General features: G+C 40.9%; 1 protein-coding gene across 3 annotated transcripts in view; it reads left to right on the top strand.

Annotated features, from left to right (window-relative positions):
• The window catches only part of rbfox3a (RNA binding fox-1 homolog 3a), a 255819-nt gene that overhangs the window by 80761 nt on the left and 155826 nt on the right, over positions 1-19232 (top strand). For all 3 annotated transcript variants that reach the window (XM_048610905.1, XM_048610904.1, XM_048610906.1), the window contains exon 2: positions 8037-8285. In XM_048610905.1, coding sequence (XP_048466862.1) covers positions 8070-8285 — 216 coding nt within the window. In that variant the 5' untranslated portion in view covers positions 8037-8069. The remainder of the gene's footprint in view (positions 1-8036; positions 8286-19232) is intronic.

The following is a 19232-nucleotide window of genomic DNA, read 5'->3' as shown; positions in this document are numbered from 1 at the left end:
AAGAAGCAAATTACAGTGCTTTCTCAAGTGAAAAAAAAAGAGTAATTTTCTTAACTCCTAACCTTGAGAAAAATGATAAAGACCCAACCACAAGTATTCACGCAAGAATACTGTTTATAATAAAGGGCGCTAGATTCCAGTTCAAAAGGAATATTGAAGCATTTGTTCATGATTATACTCATCCCATTTATCATGATAGAATTCCCCAGTTGTCCTCAAATATACCTTGAGTACAATGCTTTTTCAATTTCGTGCCATCCTGTTTCACTCTGTGTTTGAACTTGGTATGTACTCAATGTGTACACAGAACAATCTTTCAAATTGCTCAAACATTCTCAACATAAGTTTAAGAGTTACAAAACTGTTTCAAAATATTGCAGTCCTTAATGTCTTAAATGAAAAGTGTTTAATAAAAAAATTTCATCCCAGCCCTATCATGATCTTCTGTGGGCTTTTTTGCATATTGACCGACTAAGATGACCACAAGCTCAATGGGCAGTCATTATTGAACTAATTTTATTTACTCATCCCCAACAGCGAAAGCAGCAGAGGACAGGATAACAAAATGCTCAGATCTTGCAGTATACCACCAGCTTTTTTTTATTCAAATGTTAAATCTATTCAATATGACAACAAAACAATAATTTACTCTCTTTACTTAAAGCAAGCAAATAAGCAAACAGGTAGGACATTCACCTTATGATTGTCAAAACCAGTTATTGTTAAACCTATCACGGAATACTTCCTGAACATTCTTGTTTTGTTTTAACAAGTAAAGAAAATGGTATCTCACATTTATCAATATGTGAGTCCTTTGAATATGTGCTAGCTCCTTCAGTATTTGGCTTTCATTATCTTTTCGTCAACTGAGCATCTTTTCAAGGACAATGCAGCTTTGTTAGGCACTAGCAGAGTGTTTCTTTCCATGCATCTTTTAAATTTTGAACAAGTGCTTCAAGTTGCCAACATTCGTCTGCAGTCCTTTTGCCTTTCTAGCAGTTTCAGAAACATTGTTAAGTTGAAGTAGAACATTGGACCAGGCTTTCGATAACCTACTTATGTGAACAACGAGTGCTTAGTGGTAGACGAATGGGTTACATTTTGATTTAATGTTTAATGGTTACAAATACTTCGGCATTAGCTCTTTCTCAACTTCACTTTTCGCCCTTTTCTGGGCGAAGATACATGCCATATTGATCATGTTTCTGATCTCTGCTGGTTACAGCAGTAAATCTGAATAATTAAGTTAAGATTCAGTAGATTCGGATATGCAGCAGGCTAATGGCTCAGTGGGAAATATGCGTAGATAATGCCATGAAGCCATTTAAGTGCCTTTACACATGGCAGTCTGAACACAAGGTTCTTTGGCTTAAAATGTATCTCCCATTGGGTATGATTAACTCACTGAATGCTTTACAATGACATAATAAAACAAGATAGAGACACCTTGTTGACATGCAAAACTATTACTTTGATTACAAAAAGGAACCTATTTTAATAGAGAATAGGGCACCCTCATTTGGATAATGGAATGTTTTTTCTAATTGAAGAATCAGGTCGGTTTGTTTGCTGATATGTCTGGCATTGGCAGGATTTGTTAAATGCAATTGTAGGAATGTTTAGTGCAGCCACGGACTCAGTGAACATTAATTAAAGAAGGCTGTGTACACAATATTCATAAGGCTGCACATTCAGATAGAATTTAATTCAAACCAAACAAGATGTCCACTTTCATCATCCATCTGTGCAAAAGTCGCTATGACCCAATTGTGCAGTCTTACCATCACAGTAGTAACAGAGTAATTATTTGAATGTTCAGCGCTCAAACAGTTAGATTTATTGACGGCTTGAGAGAAATATCTGGGCCTTTTTTTAAAAAAATGTTCATGAAGGCATTGATTTGTGCTCAACTTGGGTTTATATGCAGTTGTAATACTCCAGTGTTTTGCCCAAGTGTCTATTTCTTATGTGTGAGCATGGACATTGAGTGTTGGCAAACTATTCACACGTAGAGGTTACCACAGTTGAACCAGATCTACTCTTGAGTAGAAACTGATCCGGACACAATGAAAGGATAACTAAACACAGATCAAAGAATAAGAAGGCTAGTATAGAGTTTTACTATGTCTCATACAAATATCTGTAAATTACCCCCCAAAAAAATGAGATTTTAAAATGTTTTGTTGGCAAATGTGCCAGGTAATCATTTTGATCATTATAGCAAGAAGTTACATAATATTTACTACTCTCAGAAGAGGAGGGATGAATCAGTTCCCTTCGACTCAACTTTCTTGTTTTGGCTGCTGGAAAGATGCATTGTTCATTTTAGCATGAGGCTGTACATCTCTGTAAAAATCTATAGTTACCCAGTTTCTATTATATCAGTAAGAAGCAAATTACAGTGCTTTCTCAAGTGAAAAAAAAAGAGTAATTTTCTTAACTCCTAAGCTTCAGAAAAATGATAAAGACACAACCACGAGCATTCACGCAAGAATACTGTTTATAGTAAAGGGCGCTAGATTCCAGTTCAAAAGGAATATTGAAGACTATACCAGTGTACTTAGGGTATCCTTGATATGTAAAGGTTTTAACCTTTGACCACAGTTATTTAATTGAATCCTCAAATCCACAATGGAATTGAATACTTCAGATCCCTTTAATTTCTCTGTATCTTTGTGTCTCTTTCCAGTTTGTGCTGTCACCAGGTATTTGATCCTTTTGAGAGACACAAAGAAAGCTATATCCAGTTGGTTCCATCACAAATCCATTTCACCAACTTCGCCAAAAGCACTCCCAATATACAGCTGGTTTGTGTATTCTAATGTAGTGAATTCATTGTATCCAAGCTTGACAATTGCAAGTGATGTCTTTTATCTTCAGTAAGTGAAACTTGCCATACAGGGTAAACCAAAATAAGACATGAGGGTTTCTTCATGCCTGATTGGGTGGACCATTTGTGTCTTCTAATTAAAGCATTAGGCTATATTTTGTCAAGTAGCATCTAAGTGTCAATTTGGCAAATATTGTAGAAGGTTTCTCCTCATGAGGCCTAGCGGGATTTATTATGCTACCTTCCCAAACTCACCTCATTCCCAATGCTACTATAATACCCTGCTGGCTGTGTCCTCCCTCTCACCACAGCTGGAATCTCCTGGGATGCCTGGCATGAGTACCAGTGCCAGGTTTAAAGACCAATCATGCACCCAGTCAAGCACCGCCAGTCCAGAGATGCCCTGCATGGTTTATGTGAATTGCCACAAACGTGTCGGACTTGGGGAAATTGGAGCCTTGCTTTGTTGACATGAACCTGGAGGTCCTGGTCAATGGAGTGATGAAGAGGTGGGCAATCATCTTTGCTTAGCATTGGCAGAGGAGACAACACCATCAAAAGCTACCAGTTTAGTCTGACATTACTACCCAGATCAGTGCTATTTCCACATCCTAGAGCAATGGCCACAATGTAGGAAGAAGATCAATGACCTTCTCCAATCCACCAGGATAATAGTTCACACTCTTCTATTTCTTCTATTACACCCACCTCCCACCAAAGCTCATGCTCTACCACTCCCTCTATCACATGTAATATCTTCCTCCCCTCACTCTCTCTTCCACTCAATTACCACTACCACCCCCCCCCCCCACCTCCCCACACTACTAATCCTACAGGACCTCTGAGCTGCCTACTCATTCACTCAGGTCACCTCAGTCCCTTTCCCTTACCTGCACCAGCGCTAACAACTGTGCCAGCCACTTTCATCTTACTAATCCCTCCTTTGCTTCATTTAAGGAACCAATCACAAGGTTTTCTTGAGTGAAAGGAAGAGCAATTTCCTTATCTGCCAAGCTAAAGAGAAGATGCAAAGTCAAACAGATAGACACTTAGGCACCGGAGTTGAAAGGGTTGAAAAATGCATTGTGTCCCGTACAAAAGAAAGATAAAAGAAGTGTACAGTTTAAAATCCTTACGGGTGTCCTTGAGGCGTAAATGGTTTAACCTAAGACCACAGTTGTTTAATTGATATGTCTAAGGAGTGGAGAATATTTCACATCTCTTTAAGTTTAGAATGTCTGGATGTTTTTATCTAATTTGTATTGTTACCAATTGTTTTGTCCTTTGACAGACCATGAGAACCAGCTGGTTCCAGTCATGAATCATCTCCTTATCTCTGCCAAAAGTAGGTTCCTGAAATAGAAATAAATGCAATATTACGCATTCCATTTTCTGATGTCATTGCCTGCAACTATCAAGCCTGGAAACAATGTCTCAAATCTCCGATATGTAAACTTACCATATGGGTGGAAATCAAAATAGGAGATGAGGATATCTTCGTGTCTGACTGGGTGGCAGATGATTCTGTTCATTCCACATTGATCTCATGAACATTGACTAACCCATATGGTTAGCTGATTCCTCTGGCCATTTTAAGTCGATATTTTTCCTTTTTAAAACCTTTTCAGTCCTTGGAATCCCAGATATTAAAATCAGATAATAGAATTTGAAAATCAGTGGTTCATTTTTTTTAGCAGTATCATGGCATCATTTCATTTATTTTGGTGGTTGTGATTTAGGAAAAATGTTGCACAGGACATTTGGAAAATTCCCTGCCTCTCCTTTAATATTGCCATGCAAAATTTAACAAGCAGCTTACGCACACTGGTACAGGCAGTGACAAGCTCAATTTCATGTTTTGTACCATGAATAAGGAACGTAGTTAATTTATTTTTCCTTCCATAACCTGAAAGTAATAAGACCAATGGTTGTGGTCCAAGCAAAATGGGTTAGTTCAAACTCTGGACCACAGGTTGAACCTTGGAGCTTTCTGTGATGATATGGATGTCTGTCCTTCCTGTCAATGGGATTCATGGATTGACCAAGAATTGATAAGACGTGAGAAAAGTAAAACCATGCATCCTGCAGTGGATGGAATTGTCTTGCTTTTTCTGCTGCTGCAAATCTTTAAACAATGTGCACAATGATGTCAATCTTATATTCAATATTCAGATATGTGCAGCAACTGATTTGTCCTGTTTCAGAAATGGTGCACAGGGAGATAGTGGTGTTGTGGTAATGTCACTCGACAAGCAACCCGTAGTCCAATCCTTGACAGCCAACACCACCCCCCCTTTCCCGTGGCATCTTCTCATGTAACCGCAGAAGGTGCAACACCTGCCCCTTCACCTCCTCCCTGCTCACCATCCAAGGGCCTAAACAGTCTTTCCAGGTGAAGCAGCATTTCACCTGGACCTCCTCCAATCTTGTGAATTGTATCCGCTGCACCCCAATGTGACCTACTTTACACTGGAGAAACTAAACGCAGACTTGGTGACCACTTTGCAGAACACCTCTGGTTTGTGCACAAGCATGACCCCGACCTTCCCATAGCTGATCATTTTAACACAGCGCCCTGCTCACATGCCCCACGTGTCTGTCCTCGGCTTGCTGCAGTGCTCCAGCGAATCACAGTGCAAACTGAAGGAACAACATCTCATCTTCAAACTAGGAATTTGCAATCTTCTGGGCTGAATGTTGAGTTCAACACCAACAAATCGTGAATGCATTTCCATTCCTTTCCTTTCTTTTAGTTTTACTTGTTACATTCTCTGTCACCATGTCCTCTCTCCCCTCCCCTCACTCCAGTGGGACTGACTGTTCTTGCAAGTCTGGCAGTTAGACAACCCATTGTTCTGCCATTATCACATTCTGATCGCTTAATCTGCACTTTCCCCAACTCTTCACACCCACCATCCCACTATGGCATAAAGGCTGCCCCCTCCACATTTCACATCAACTTGAAACATTAGCTTGCTCTCTCTCCAAGGATGCTGCCTGACCCGCTGTGATTTTTTTTTTGGTTTCAATCCAGAGGACATAGCTATGGGGCAGAGGTTCATATCCCACCACTACAGCTGGTGGAATTGAAAGATTTATCTCTGTTATGGTGACCATGACAGCTATCATCAAAGTGCAAGGGTATTTGTGCTGCAGTGGTAGTGTCCTTACCTCTGAGCCAGGAAACCTGGGTTTCAGGTGTGTAATCTCCGAACAGGTTGATTAGAAAATATCCAGAAATGATGCATCTAAAAATGGTGAGAGGATGAAAGTGAAAACAGATGATGGTTCTCAATAAGCACAGATTTGATTTTGGGAATTAAGATTGAAGAATAACAGGCCTGTGAAGTGCCAGAATTTTGGAGTATCAACTTTGGCTTAGTGGTAACACCCACTTCAAAATGAGAAGGTTTTATGAGCAAGCCCCACTTTGGAAACTTGAGCGGATGATGCACTGAAGGAGTAATGTGCTGTTGTGAGTTTCTGCTGATATTCTACATATATACTGGTCTGGGCCTGGTATTTGTTTATATTCATCCAGATGCTTTTGGAGGGTGATGAAAAGTACTTTTCAAGTTTGATTTGTAGTTACAATGGAGTTACTTATTAACCATACACGTTTCAGCCAAATTCAGATATTGAAATCCAGGTTTTTTAGAAAGGGTTGTTTGCAGTTGGCTTATATGTAATTTGTATTACAAATTAAGAAAGTTTTTTTTACAGTCATTGAGATATACAGCACAGAAACAGACCCTTCGGTCCAACTCATCCACGCTGACCAAATATCCTGGATAAACCTAGTCCCATTTGCCAGCATATGGCCTCTAAACCCTTCCTATTCATATATCCATCCAGATGTCTTTTATATGTTGTAATTGTAATAACATTCTTGGTCTACACTAACTGGGGAGGACAATATGAAAATTTCTATCTCAGAGTCTAGAGGGAGTGAAGTGTGGTAGATTTCTTCGGTAATCCAGTGGGAAGGGGAGATGGCGGATTGCTTAAAATGGATCTTGAGCATGAAGTAATAATTTGTTTGCAGCATGATGTGGCGTGGATGGGATGTGACCATTCTCTGATCATCAGGACAAAGAATGAGTTCAGGTTATTCAGACTATCAGATATAAATTTATACCATCAATGTTGAGGTGTTTGGAATACAAACCAGGAGCTCAAATTGATTTTGATAGTGATCCCTAGAAGTTGCACTGTTATTTCTCTGCTTCATCGCCTGCTTTCACTCCCTCCAAACCTTGGTTATATTCTGCAGTGTCAGATACTGAAGTGCTTATCAATAAACCATTATTGTCAGTCATCCCTACAATATTACTCAGAGCTGTCAGCTTGGAATATTTGAGTTTGTGTTTACGTTTGAGTGACTCAACATATGTAAGAAAACCTATCAAAACAGCCAGCTTTAAATACCTGACTGTATATGAGATAATAGTTGTATTTAAAATCATTGCTCTGAGCAACTGGATGGAAGAACATTAAAAGAAAATGAGGTACTTTGGAAGGATACTTTCCTGACAACCCTGTGTGCATGGGCCGCAATGAAAAAGCAAATGGTGTGATTGGCAATGCGATAAAACAGTTCAGCTTGAAATCTTGCGAGCTCTTGTTCTCTTTATGTGACGAGTTCAACTGACTGATCCCTGTCAGAGGGAAATCAAGGGCTCTGTTATCAGAATATTCAGCTTGTTTCCTGCTTTAACCTATCAATGCAACAGCTGGAAATGCTGACAACACTGCAGTACTCAATCACAGGCTATAATCAAATATTTATCAATTAATTGATCTCTGGTATTTTCCTAAGTAGCACAATTGAGATTTGCTGAAATGCTCTGTGTACTAATGGTATGCTTTACAAAGCGGTATTATTTTATAAGAGCTATGCTCATCAGTTGCAATAGTCGTTTTCAGAACAATGTGCTCATATATTTGGTAATTATTAAACCTTACCAATTTGGGACAATAAGCGCTGACTGACTTTAGACCCTGAGGGATTCCAGGAACATTTTTGCTCCTGGCCTCACTTGGGAATTCAGTAGTTTGGAATATTACAGTTCTTTTCTAAAGTTCACTGGCAAATGTTTCTTGCAAAATAGGATGATGAATATCTCTGCACACACAGTATATAAACTAAGACCAAAACCATTTTGACTCTGAGAAATGTTATAAATTTGTCCTGTGTTCTTTTCAGGGTAACCAAGAAGCCACAGCCCCTCCGGAAGCGATGGCACAGCCCTACCCCCCTGCCCAGTACCCTGCGCCACAGAACGGAATCCCAGCGGAATATGCTCCAGCACACCCGCACGCTACTCAGGACTATGCTGGACAGACCACGGTACCAGAGCACGCCATGACGATTTACACACCAACACAGACGCATTCCGACCAGCCTTGCACTGATGCAAACACACAGTCCTTAACAGGCACATCTACAGTACCGGTAAGTGCCAATTGTGAAGGGCATGGACACACTGGACAGTCAGAAGCTTTTTCCCAGGGTGGAAGAGTCAGTTACTAGGTGGCATAGGTTTAAGGTGCGAGGGGCAAGGTTTAAAGGTGATGTACAATGCAAGTTTTTTACACAGAGGGTGGTGGGTGCCTGGAACTCGCTGCCGGGGGAGGTAGTGGAAGCAGATACGTTAGTGACTTTTAAAGGGCGTCTTGACAAATATATGAATAGGATGGGAATAGAGGGATACAGTCCCCAGAAGGGTAGGGGGTTTTAGTTGTGACAGGCAGCATGTCGGTGCAGGCTTGGAGGGCCGAAAGGTCCTGTTCCTGTGCTGTAATTTTCTTTGTTCTTTTTGTTCTTTGTGCCCAGTTGGTCCTGGTTCTGTTAATGGGCCGAACATGAGTTGTGAGCCCAAAACAAATCCTTTTTAAGAAAACTGAAGTTCATTTTGAAACAATGAAAAATATCCTCACTCAGAGATGAGTTGGACAGTCTGTTACCACACTTTTCTTGCAATCTCTGAGGAGCTCCCCTCTAAGCACTGGCTGGATCTCTCCGATGCTTGCTGCTGCTAGGTGGGGGAAGAAGGGAAAGAGGGAAGCTGTGGAGCATGGGATGGTGAGAGAGAAGGCTGCTGAGAGGGAGTCTGGAGGGTGTAAGGAAGATGCGAGGTGAACTGGGAGAGAGAGACAAGCTGTAAAGAAAGTGAACAAGTTTTTAGCCTCTCAACTCGGGGAAATTCGGCTAATTAGGAGCCAGGAAAACTTGAATTCGCTGAGGCAATTAATTCCTTGCAAATGAATGTGGAATGTCTAGCTTAAGGTCGCGTATGATCAGGTGGTATAAGAAGTGAGGAAAAAGTGATGAATATTATTGAAGTGAACCCTGCATCATTTAAATCTGAGATGCAACAATAAGTACAGTAACTGCCAACTTTCCAGCTTTGTGGATATGTGAAGGAAATTCATGAGTTGTGATCTCATGAAGGCATGTTTAAGGTGATGGTTTTTTTATGTGCAGAATTGTGTCAGATATTTTTGAAAAGAAAAGTTTGTTAACTTCTGCCTGTAGTCTTGAGCCAACTTGAATAATTTGGTGTCTGAAAAATTGACGTGAAATTAGTTTTGTGTTGTTGCTAATTATCAAGGATATTGGTGTATTTGTCTAATTCTCCTTTTGTTTGAGCCCAAATACTCATATGTCAATACAAACACAACTGCACCACTGAACAAATGTATTAGTGAGAATAACAAAGTTGCCTTCAAATAAAAAAGTAGCACTTGAGAAAATCTCATTGAGAACCGTGGGGTGGTGGGAGATTATTTTGATCCCTATTGACAATCCTGAAGGATGTGAGAAGGAGAGTTAAAGATGTGGGTGGTGGTAGTAAAGTTGGAAAGTAAGGGACCTGGAAGCAGGAGAAACACTGAGCCCTGTTATTTTTCTCCATAATCCCAATGACAGGGTAAGTGAAACTCTGACTTGGAGTTAACTTACAACATTGCGGCCCAAAATATGCTGGCAACGTCTCATCATATCAGTTGGTAAAACGTCTGTGTACTCGAACATAATAATGCACAAACACACTAAAAATAATTCTGCCCTGTATATGATCTTTAGCACCAATATGAAAAGGTACAGTATATAATGGTTCATCCAGCCTGGTACTGATTGGAAAGAAAGATCTACAGACATTGAATCTAAATCATGATTCAGCAACTGGGAAATACAAATTAATTAATTTCATTAAGTTTAAAATAAAAATTTCACATCAGTAATGGCGACCATGAAACTGTAATGCTGTTGTAAAGATTTATTTGCTTTGTGAGTGTCCTTTAGGGAAGGAAATCTGTTGCCATCACCTGGTTTGGCCCACAGCTGTTTGAAATGGCCAAGCAAACAATTGAATTGTATTAGAACATGGAACAGTACAGCACAGTACAGGCCCTTTGGCCCATGATATTGTGCCGACCTATGATCCTACTACGATCAATCTACCCTGCATACCCTACATTTTACTATCCTCCATGTGCCTATCTAAGAGTCGCTTAAAAGCCTCTAAAGTATCTGACTTCATTACCACTGCCGGCAGCACATTCCACACGCCCACCACTCTGTGTGAAGAACTCACCTCTGACATCTCCCCTATACCTTCCTCTAATCACCTTAAAATTACGCGCCCTCGTAATAGTCATTTCCGCCCTGGGAAAAAGTCTCTGACTATCCACTCTATCTATGCCTCTCATCATTCAAGAAGATGGCTCATTACTTCTTTCTCAAGAGCAATTAGGGAAGAGCAATAAATACTGGTCTTACCTGCAAGGCTCACATCTCTTTAAAGGATTAAAAAGATAGACAAAGTGCAATTTCTTTTTTAAATGAGGCTTGTATGTATCAAGAATGTAGCCTCAAAAATACCATGAATATAAATTCACAGCACTGCAGAGAAAATGCACTGTCCAGTAAACTTTCTTTCATATATTGTGTGCTGTTTGTAGGAGTATTGTGCTACAACCAAGTTTCAAGTGAATGATGAGGGTTTCACAAGTGTGGTTGTATTTGGAGTCAGACAGCACGGAAACAGACCCTTTGGCCCAACTCGTCCATGCTGACCAGATTTCCTAAACTGAACTAGTCTCATTTGCCAGCATTTGGTCCATTTCCCTCTGAACCCTTCCTATGCATATACCCATGCAGATGCTTTTTAAATGTTGTAATTGTACTCACTTCTATCATCACCTCTGGCAGCTCAGTCCATACATACTACCGTCTGTTTGAAAATGTTGCCCCTCAGGCCCCTTTCAAATCTTCCCCCTGTCACCTTAAATCTGTGCCATCTAGTTTTGGACTCCCTACCCTGGGGACGAGACCTTGGCTATTCACCTTAAGTATCCCCCTCATGATTTTATAAACATCTATAAGGTCACCCCTCAGCCTCTGACCTTCCAGGGAAAATATGTTCCAGTCTAACCATCCCTTCCTTATAACTGAAATCCTCCAGTCTCTGTAACATTCTTTTAAATCTTATTTTTGCACCCTTTCCAGCTTAATAATATCCTTCCTACAGAAGAAGGACCAGAATTGTACGCAATACTCCAAATGTGGTCTTACCAATGTCTGATACAGCTGTAACATGACTTCCCAACTCATGTATTCAATGACTGATGAAGGCGAGCTTGCCAAATGCCTTCTCCATCTTTCTGTTTACCTGTGACACCATTTTCAAGGAACTGTGTACCTGCACCCCTAGGTCTCTCTATTCAACAGCGCTCTGCAGGGCTCTCCCATTAACTGTGTAAGTCCTGCCCTGAGATAGTAGGAACTGCAGATGCTGGAGAATCTGAAGAAGGGTCTAGGCCCGAAATGTCAGCCTTCCTGCTCCTATGATGCTGCTTGGCCTGCTGTGTTCATCCAGCTCTACGCCATGTTGTCTCTAAGTCCTTCCCTGGTTTGTTTTAACAAAATGCAGCGCCTCACCTTTATCTAAATTAAACTCCATGTGTCATTTACTGGCCAACAAGCCCAATTGATCAAGACTCCATTGTTCTATTTCATTTAGGACTGATGATTTTTAATGACAATGTTCCCTTAAATAGTTATTAGCCTATTCTTTCTCTCCAGCATCTTTGTATAGTTTTAAGTTGGTTACACTATTAATATGAGTTTAGAATTTAGCAAACAGATGGAATGCATTTATTAGCAATGATACTGCATTTGCCAGCTAAGTAAATTCATATTTTTTGCAATTAAATAATAAGAAAAGCTCACATTTCTTGGGTAAGAAGATTCTATTTCCAATGAGAACAAAGGGATTTCAAAAGATCGCTGTCTTGGTTAGATGTTTTAAGGAAATTGTTCCTGAAGTAGTCATAACATTTAATAGGTCAAATAAAGAACAGTTTGATAGAAATAAACTTTGCCAGATTTTCATAATGAATTTAACTTGATACTTTTGTTTTAAAAAATGCTGAACCCGTGCCAGTGAATTCATCATAAATTGACTGGATCTGACTATAAAACTGTTTCTGCAGTGCTGTGCCATGAGGGCATTTCTGGAAATCTGGCTCTCTGCTAATAATTTCAATTGTAGGCAATATATCCAAATGTCTATCAGCAGCAAAGTCATGTTCAGTGCAGGCTTATTAGGGAATATTAGAAATTTCAGTGTGGAAAAAAGCTATTTGGTCACCATATCTCTGTCAATGCTAGCTTTGCATTAGATTTAACAACCTGAATTTATTTTCTGCCCTGTCATAATTTTGGAGTTTAGATAACTCCCGATAAAATGCATTGATTTGGTTCAGCTTCTATTGTAACTTGACCGAATGCTTGTGTACTGTTACATTCTTTCACTTGCTAATGTGCTAAAAGGAGGAGAGCAAAGTGGTGGGGTGAGGCAAGATCTGGTCCTGGGCACAAAACTCGAGCAGCTGGGCTTTCTGATGCACTGATGTGGCTCCAGAGCATGGGACGTTTTTTAGCCCTGGAAGTCACACTGATTGACAAGTCTGGCTTCTCGTAAGGAGCCTCCGGTCTTGAATCCCTGGGGCTCCAAACCTTGGTCCCAGGTGGAGGAGGTGGTACCATTTCCACAGAGTCCTATCACAAACATTGATGAGGGAGGGTTGTATGGTGAAGGGAGTCTGGTAGTGAGGAAGCTTGGCATTCAAGAGGAAGTGTTTTGGTCCCTCCTGACCCTTGCTGGGCTGAGAAGGCACTTGTGTCCTGCTCAAACACTGTTCTCTCCTCAAAGCAGCTGCCACATTTCCCCAAAACTCCAGGAAAATCCAACTAAATATTGCGAATGAAGGCTAAATCAAAGCACAGTAATCTTAAGGAAGGGTTTTCAACCTGGAAAGCACAGTGAAAAATTTAATATAATGCAGTCTAAGACGATCGTGTTTCTTCAATGAATTCCCAATCATAAGTGATTGGTAGCAGAAAGGATGTAGTGTGATTTTAAATGAACGAGTTAACAAGCCAAACAAAACCACTTGTGTGTGTCCTGCAGGCTGGTTCTGACGTGTCATGGAGCAAATATCACAAAAGTTGACCTTTGCCTTCTTGGCATTGAGAACTGATAGCTAGTAACGCTAATAGATTTAAATTCTTGACAGAAAATGGAGTCTGCTATTACTGGAAATTGGTATATGTCAATATGATGTCTCGTAGATCTTTAAAATGGATAGATGGTGATATTATACTGGGATCTACTGTCAATGCTATGAAATTAAAATTGACCTAACTGTCAAAATTCCTTTAAAGACAGCAACTGTCTGTTAATAATGCCTTCAATTCTCACTCATCCACTGACTATTGCATTCTTCTGAAAAGAAGCCAGAAAGTCGAATTGTTTACTTGTTAATTTACTATCAGAAGCGACTGAAACCTGACATTGTATGTTTAAATTAAATGTAATTACTTTAGTACATTTAAAACTACTAACAAAAGGAGGGACTTCCGTTACTGTTTGAGGCTTGAAGGATGCAAAATGAAGTACAGAAAGTGTATCAATCCAAAGATATGTACATGCAGTTCGGTATCTGAAAAATGGCCTTTTATCCACTTGGAAGCACAGACAGCAATTTAAAATACATAATTATACAAGCTCAATCGCAAAAAATTGATTGAAACTTGGCCAAAAAGTAAAATGCCACACACTACAGACTAAGCGGTCTGGCCCTTAAAGCTATGGCAGGTTTAAGTGTGAATGTTAAGAAAGATTTGGAAAAGGTACTTCTGTTGAGTGGAAAATGCAATGAATTTTCAGTTTTCAAGGCTTTTTGGTTTCTGCTAACCTTTTGTGTAGCATAGCCTGTTGATTGAAAAATAGACAGCTCGTGTAAGGTGCTAAGTTTGGCCAGAATTTTCTGTGTGGCCCTCTGTTAGAAGGACATTTGTCCACATACTTTGCAGCAGGTCTGTCCTGGTACATCACTGCCAGCAGGATATGCAAAAGCATGCAGTGCCCTCTACAGGATAGTTTCTATCAATGTAAACAGGGCAGGCAGATTGAAGAACCATACCAATCACGGGGCCCCAAACTGAGGGGTCACAAAGCCCAGTGAGTTCACAGGTTGTGTAATTGGACTTGTAAGCCCCGCCTCGTCTATGACAACCATGGTGACTATGGAGAGAAGGCGCACTAGAACAGTGAGATAACAAGGTGTAGAGCTGGATGAACACAGCAGGCCAAGCAGCATCAGAGGAGCAGGAAGGCTGACGTTTCGGGCCGAGACCCTTCTTCAGAAAAAGAAACACTAGAACAGTACTTGTACTGAGGCCCTTGGTGTGTGTGTACATGATTGTCTTTTTCTTTGCCTTGGTCTAGTGGCCTTGGTTTAGTGAATTCAGTTCTAAGACCCAATCACTGGCTCCGAAAGCAGATGTAAAATGATAAGAACGTCCTTTCCTGTTCTCTTAAACCCAACCTCTTCCACACACACCCCATCCCCAGGTATTAAGATAAAGTTGCCATAGTCTTATTATATATAGGGCTGCTGTCTCTCTTCTGAGAGCGATGACGGGTGGTGGTTTAACCTGAGGGTCACCACACCTCAGTCAAAGGGAAAGGTTGAGAAGGAGGATCTTTCATGGTAACCTCAGCTGGTGCAGAAGTTCGCCCCATGTTATGCATTACAAACTAGCCATCCAGCGACAGAACTATACTGACCGCACCCATACCTCCCACCAACCTAGATATAAGCCCCACCATCACAGCTCTTCATCATCCACTCTTATAATTCCTTCCCCTTCTCAATTCCATATCTCTCAATCCCGCCCAGCTCCATCCCCTCTCTTGTAACTACTCCTCCCTGTTTTCACAACCTTAACTCCCTGCCACACTCCCACTGTTCTGAGTTCTACTTCCCTCTCCCCACCTCTAGAACAACAGCAATTTTTAAACTTCAAGATAGGCTTACAGTGGGAAAGGAAATGTCTGGGAAGCACCGATTTTACGAACAGCACAAAGTTTCGGCCAGGAAATGAATTTATCTTAAACTCAATGTCAAATGAGAAACAGAGAACCAAATAAAGAGAGGGAGAGGGAGAGGAAGTTGCAATCCACGTTGGTCATAAACGACAGTGAGTAGTTAGTCTCACAGTTATTTCCACAGAAAAGTCCAGATTAATATAGAATCCCTACAGAATGGAAGCAAAACATTCAGCCCATTGTGGCTACACCACCAATCCTCCAAAGAGTATCCCACCCAGGCCCAACACCCCCCTACCTTAACCCTGTGACCCTGCGTTTCCCATGGCCAACCCATCTAGCCTGCACATTCCTGAACACTGTGGACAATTTACCACAGCCAGTCCACCTAACCTGCACATCTCTGGACTATGAGAGGAAACTGGAGCATTCAGAGGAAACCCACATAGGCACAGGGAGAATGCCTGTGTGGAGTTTGCATAGTCACCCAAGGGCATAAACCTAGCATAATTTGCTATAAAGTGAGCAGTTAGCCACACAGTTATCTCCATAGAAAAATGCAGATTAATGTATCTAGCATAATTTGATATAACACATAGAGTCATTGAGCTGTACAGTATGGAACCAGACCCTTTGGTCCAACTTGTCCATGCTGACCTGATATCCAAAATTTATCTAGCCCCATTTGCCAGCATTTGCCCCACATCCCTTTAAACCCTTGTTATTGATATACCCATCCAGATGCCTTTTAAATGTTGTAATTGGACCAGCCTCCACCGCTTCCATTGGCAGCTCATTCCATACATGCGTGCACCACCCTCTGCATGGAAAAGGTTGCCCCTCCGGTCCCTTTTTAAATAGAAGAAAAATTAAAGTTAACATTTCGGTTCTGGTGACCCTTCCTCAGAATTCTATGTGGCCTAACCAATGTCCAAACAACAGCACCATGACCTCCTGACTCCAATACTCAATGCACTAACTAATAAAGACAAGCATACCAAACGTCACCTTCACTATCCTATCTACCTGTGACTCCACTTTCAAGGAACTATGAACCTGCACTCCAAGGTCTCTTCATTCAGCAACACTCCCCAGGACCTTACCATTAAGTTTATATGTCCTGCCCTGATTTGCCTTTCCAACATGCAGAACCTCACATTTATCTAAATTAAACTCCATTTACCACTCCTCAGCCCATAGGCCTATCTAACTAAGGTTCCATTGTATTCTGAGGTAACCTTCTTCGCTGTCCACTACAGCTCCAGTTTTGGTGTCATCTGCAAACTTACGAACCATACCTCCGACATTCACATCCAAATCATTGATATAAATGACAAAAAGAAGTGGACCCAGCACTGATCCTTGTGGCAAATTGATAGTTACAGGCCTCTAATCTGAAAAGCAATCCTCTACCACTACCCTCTGTCTCCTACCTTTGAGCCAGCACTGTATCCAAATGGCTAGTTCTTCCTGTACGCCGTGTGATCTAACCTTGCTAACCAGTCTACCATGTGGAACCTTGTCGAATGCCTTAATGAAGTCCATATAGATCACGTCCATCGCTCTGCCTCCGTCAATCATAAACACAAAGTTTTGTGTCATGTAAACTTTTTATTTTAAAATAGTGTAACTCTGACTGTATTGTTATTCAGCTTTTCTTAACATTTATTTTCCTTTTGTCATATATGTTTCCTGCTAATAACGTCTGAATTTTTCAATGAAGAACTAACTGTTAGTGTAGAGAAAGTCGTTAAAGTAGCCAGTTATGGATATCAACCAGACAGGGTAAGAATGAGAAAGAAACCCCAAAATGGCCAATAATCTATTTCTGTCATCATTCAAACAGCAACCTAATCTATGTGAGGGAGGTGATGACTATATTTTCTTTCTTGACCTCCATCTCACCATCAGTCAGTGATCTGAAGATTCAGGGCTCAGAATTGGTTGTATTTTCTTCAGCAGCACAATGATAATTAGCCTTGTGGTATTTCGGGGGGTTTTGCCTCTTCTTATCCTTAATTATTTTTGTGGTTTTAGCTTAGATTATTTTGTGGTCAAGTCACAAATGCCTACACATTCAGAATGTACAACAGACCATAGGAGACAAAGTAGGAAATCCAGTCTGTTGGCTACTTTTGCATCTCGTCTAGTTTTATACCTTCATCGAAATTCTTGGATAGGTCTTTGATAAGTAAATAAACCAACTTGTATAGCTTTAAATTTAAAAGCATTGTGATTTTAAGTAGCAAAAGACTAAAAAGTAAATATTGCAACCATTATCAGTTTAAACTACAAATAATTTCACATAACGCATGAACAAGCAATAATATCATCTTAACTAACCACTAATCTCACTATTTGTAAAAACATTTTAAGTCATGCTACTTTCTTTTTCAATGTCTTACCACTACAAAAAAATGTACAAATCTTGACTACCTCCCTCAGGAGTTCCAATTGGCCTGTTCATTCTCAAACTTTCAACTTGACTCCTAGGTTCATACTTTTATTAGATCTTAAGAAAGACTTAATGCAGCTCACTGGTGTCTGAATAATTGAACAGGAATATTCTTTTAATAAACATTTTCAATCAAACACCAGCTGAAACAATCACAAAATTATTTTTGATTTATTCTTGTCTCCAGCCACTGATTGAAACATTGATTTAATTTGAGCTAGGGTCAGGATTCAAGCTGTCATTAATTTAAAAAGAACTTCTTGCACTCCATGACAAAATTTAAAAGGAACAGCCTCTGCTCCAGAATCAAATAAAACGCTTTGCCTTGATTCTCCAAAGGCAGGTCTGAACCATAATCATAGAATCCGTACATGTGGAAGCAGGCCATTTAGCCCATAGAGTCCACACCAACCCTCCACAGGAGATTCCACCTGGACCCACCCCGTCACTGTAACCCTGCATTTCCCACAGCTAACCCACCTAGTCTGCACATCCCTGCTCACTACGGGCAATTTAGCATGGCCAATCCAACTAAGCTGCACATCTTTGGACTGCGGGAGGAAACCGGAGCACCCGGAGAAAACCCTCGCAGACGCAGGGAGAATGTGCAAACTCCACACAGACAGTTGCCTAAGGGCGGAATTGAATCCGGGTCCCTGGCACTGAGGCAGCAATGCGAACCACTGAGCCACCATGCTGCACCATAATGCTGTGATCTCCACTGTGGGTAAGGCAAGGAGGCAGATCTCGAATCCACATCAGCTGGGATGGGATCAAATCTCATGTTGTTGCTGTCAATCTGATTCATTCCAGCTGTCCAGCCAAATGAGCCAACCACCACCCCTATCAAAAGGCATCTGGGTTGCTGTGGCAACGAATGCTTTTACATCCATTTTGCAGACTGGAGCTATAAATAGTGATGCTATAGACTCCAATTTCTTTCTGTCACATGGCTAACCAGAATTCTCTTCCTGCCTGCCATTGGTTTTTGTTTGAAGGGACTTGGTCACATAATGAATGTACCTTCTTTGCCCATTGTGTCTTTATAGGACTGAAGCCTGAAGCTCCTAGCTCAGAGGCAGGGACACTACCCACGGCACTGCAAACCTCCTTTACAGACAAAACACTGTGGGCTTGATCTTTACTGAACTGAGTGACCAGAATGTTTTTATTGTTTGTTTGTGGGGGTAGGGGCTGGGGGGTTTCCAAAAGCCCTCGGATTTCTGGAAGTGTAGATTCCCCCCAAATGGTGTTGAATTTTCACTTTTCAATGTCCACATGGTGCAGTTGTCCAGTTTTCTCTCCAGGTGTCAGCCTGGTTGACAGACTTGGTTTTCAACCAGAAGGAAAACCAATGGTTAGAGGGCCATCAAATCTGTAGCAGAGGGATTGATTTCAGGGAGCAGGAAGAGTTGGGAAGAGTGTGGGTAGAGGGTTGAGTCAGTCAGAGGGCTGCCATCCCCAGAGGCCACAAGAGAAAGAGTTGGGCAGGCAGAGGGTATCAGAAGTTTGGGGATGAAGGAAGTGGAAGCTAGGAGTGTGCAAC

Source organism: Rhincodon typus, chromosome 23, assembly GCF_021869965.1.
Source record: "Rhincodon typus isolate 14 chromosome 23, sRhiTyp1.1, whole genome shotgun sequence".
In the NCBI taxonomy this organism is placed as follows: domain Eukaryota; kingdom Metazoa; phylum Chordata; class Chondrichthyes; order Orectolobiformes; family Rhincodontidae; genus Rhincodon; species Rhincodon typus.
Note: the sequence above shows the minus strand (reverse complement) of the source record. Positions and strands in the feature narration are given on the sequence as shown.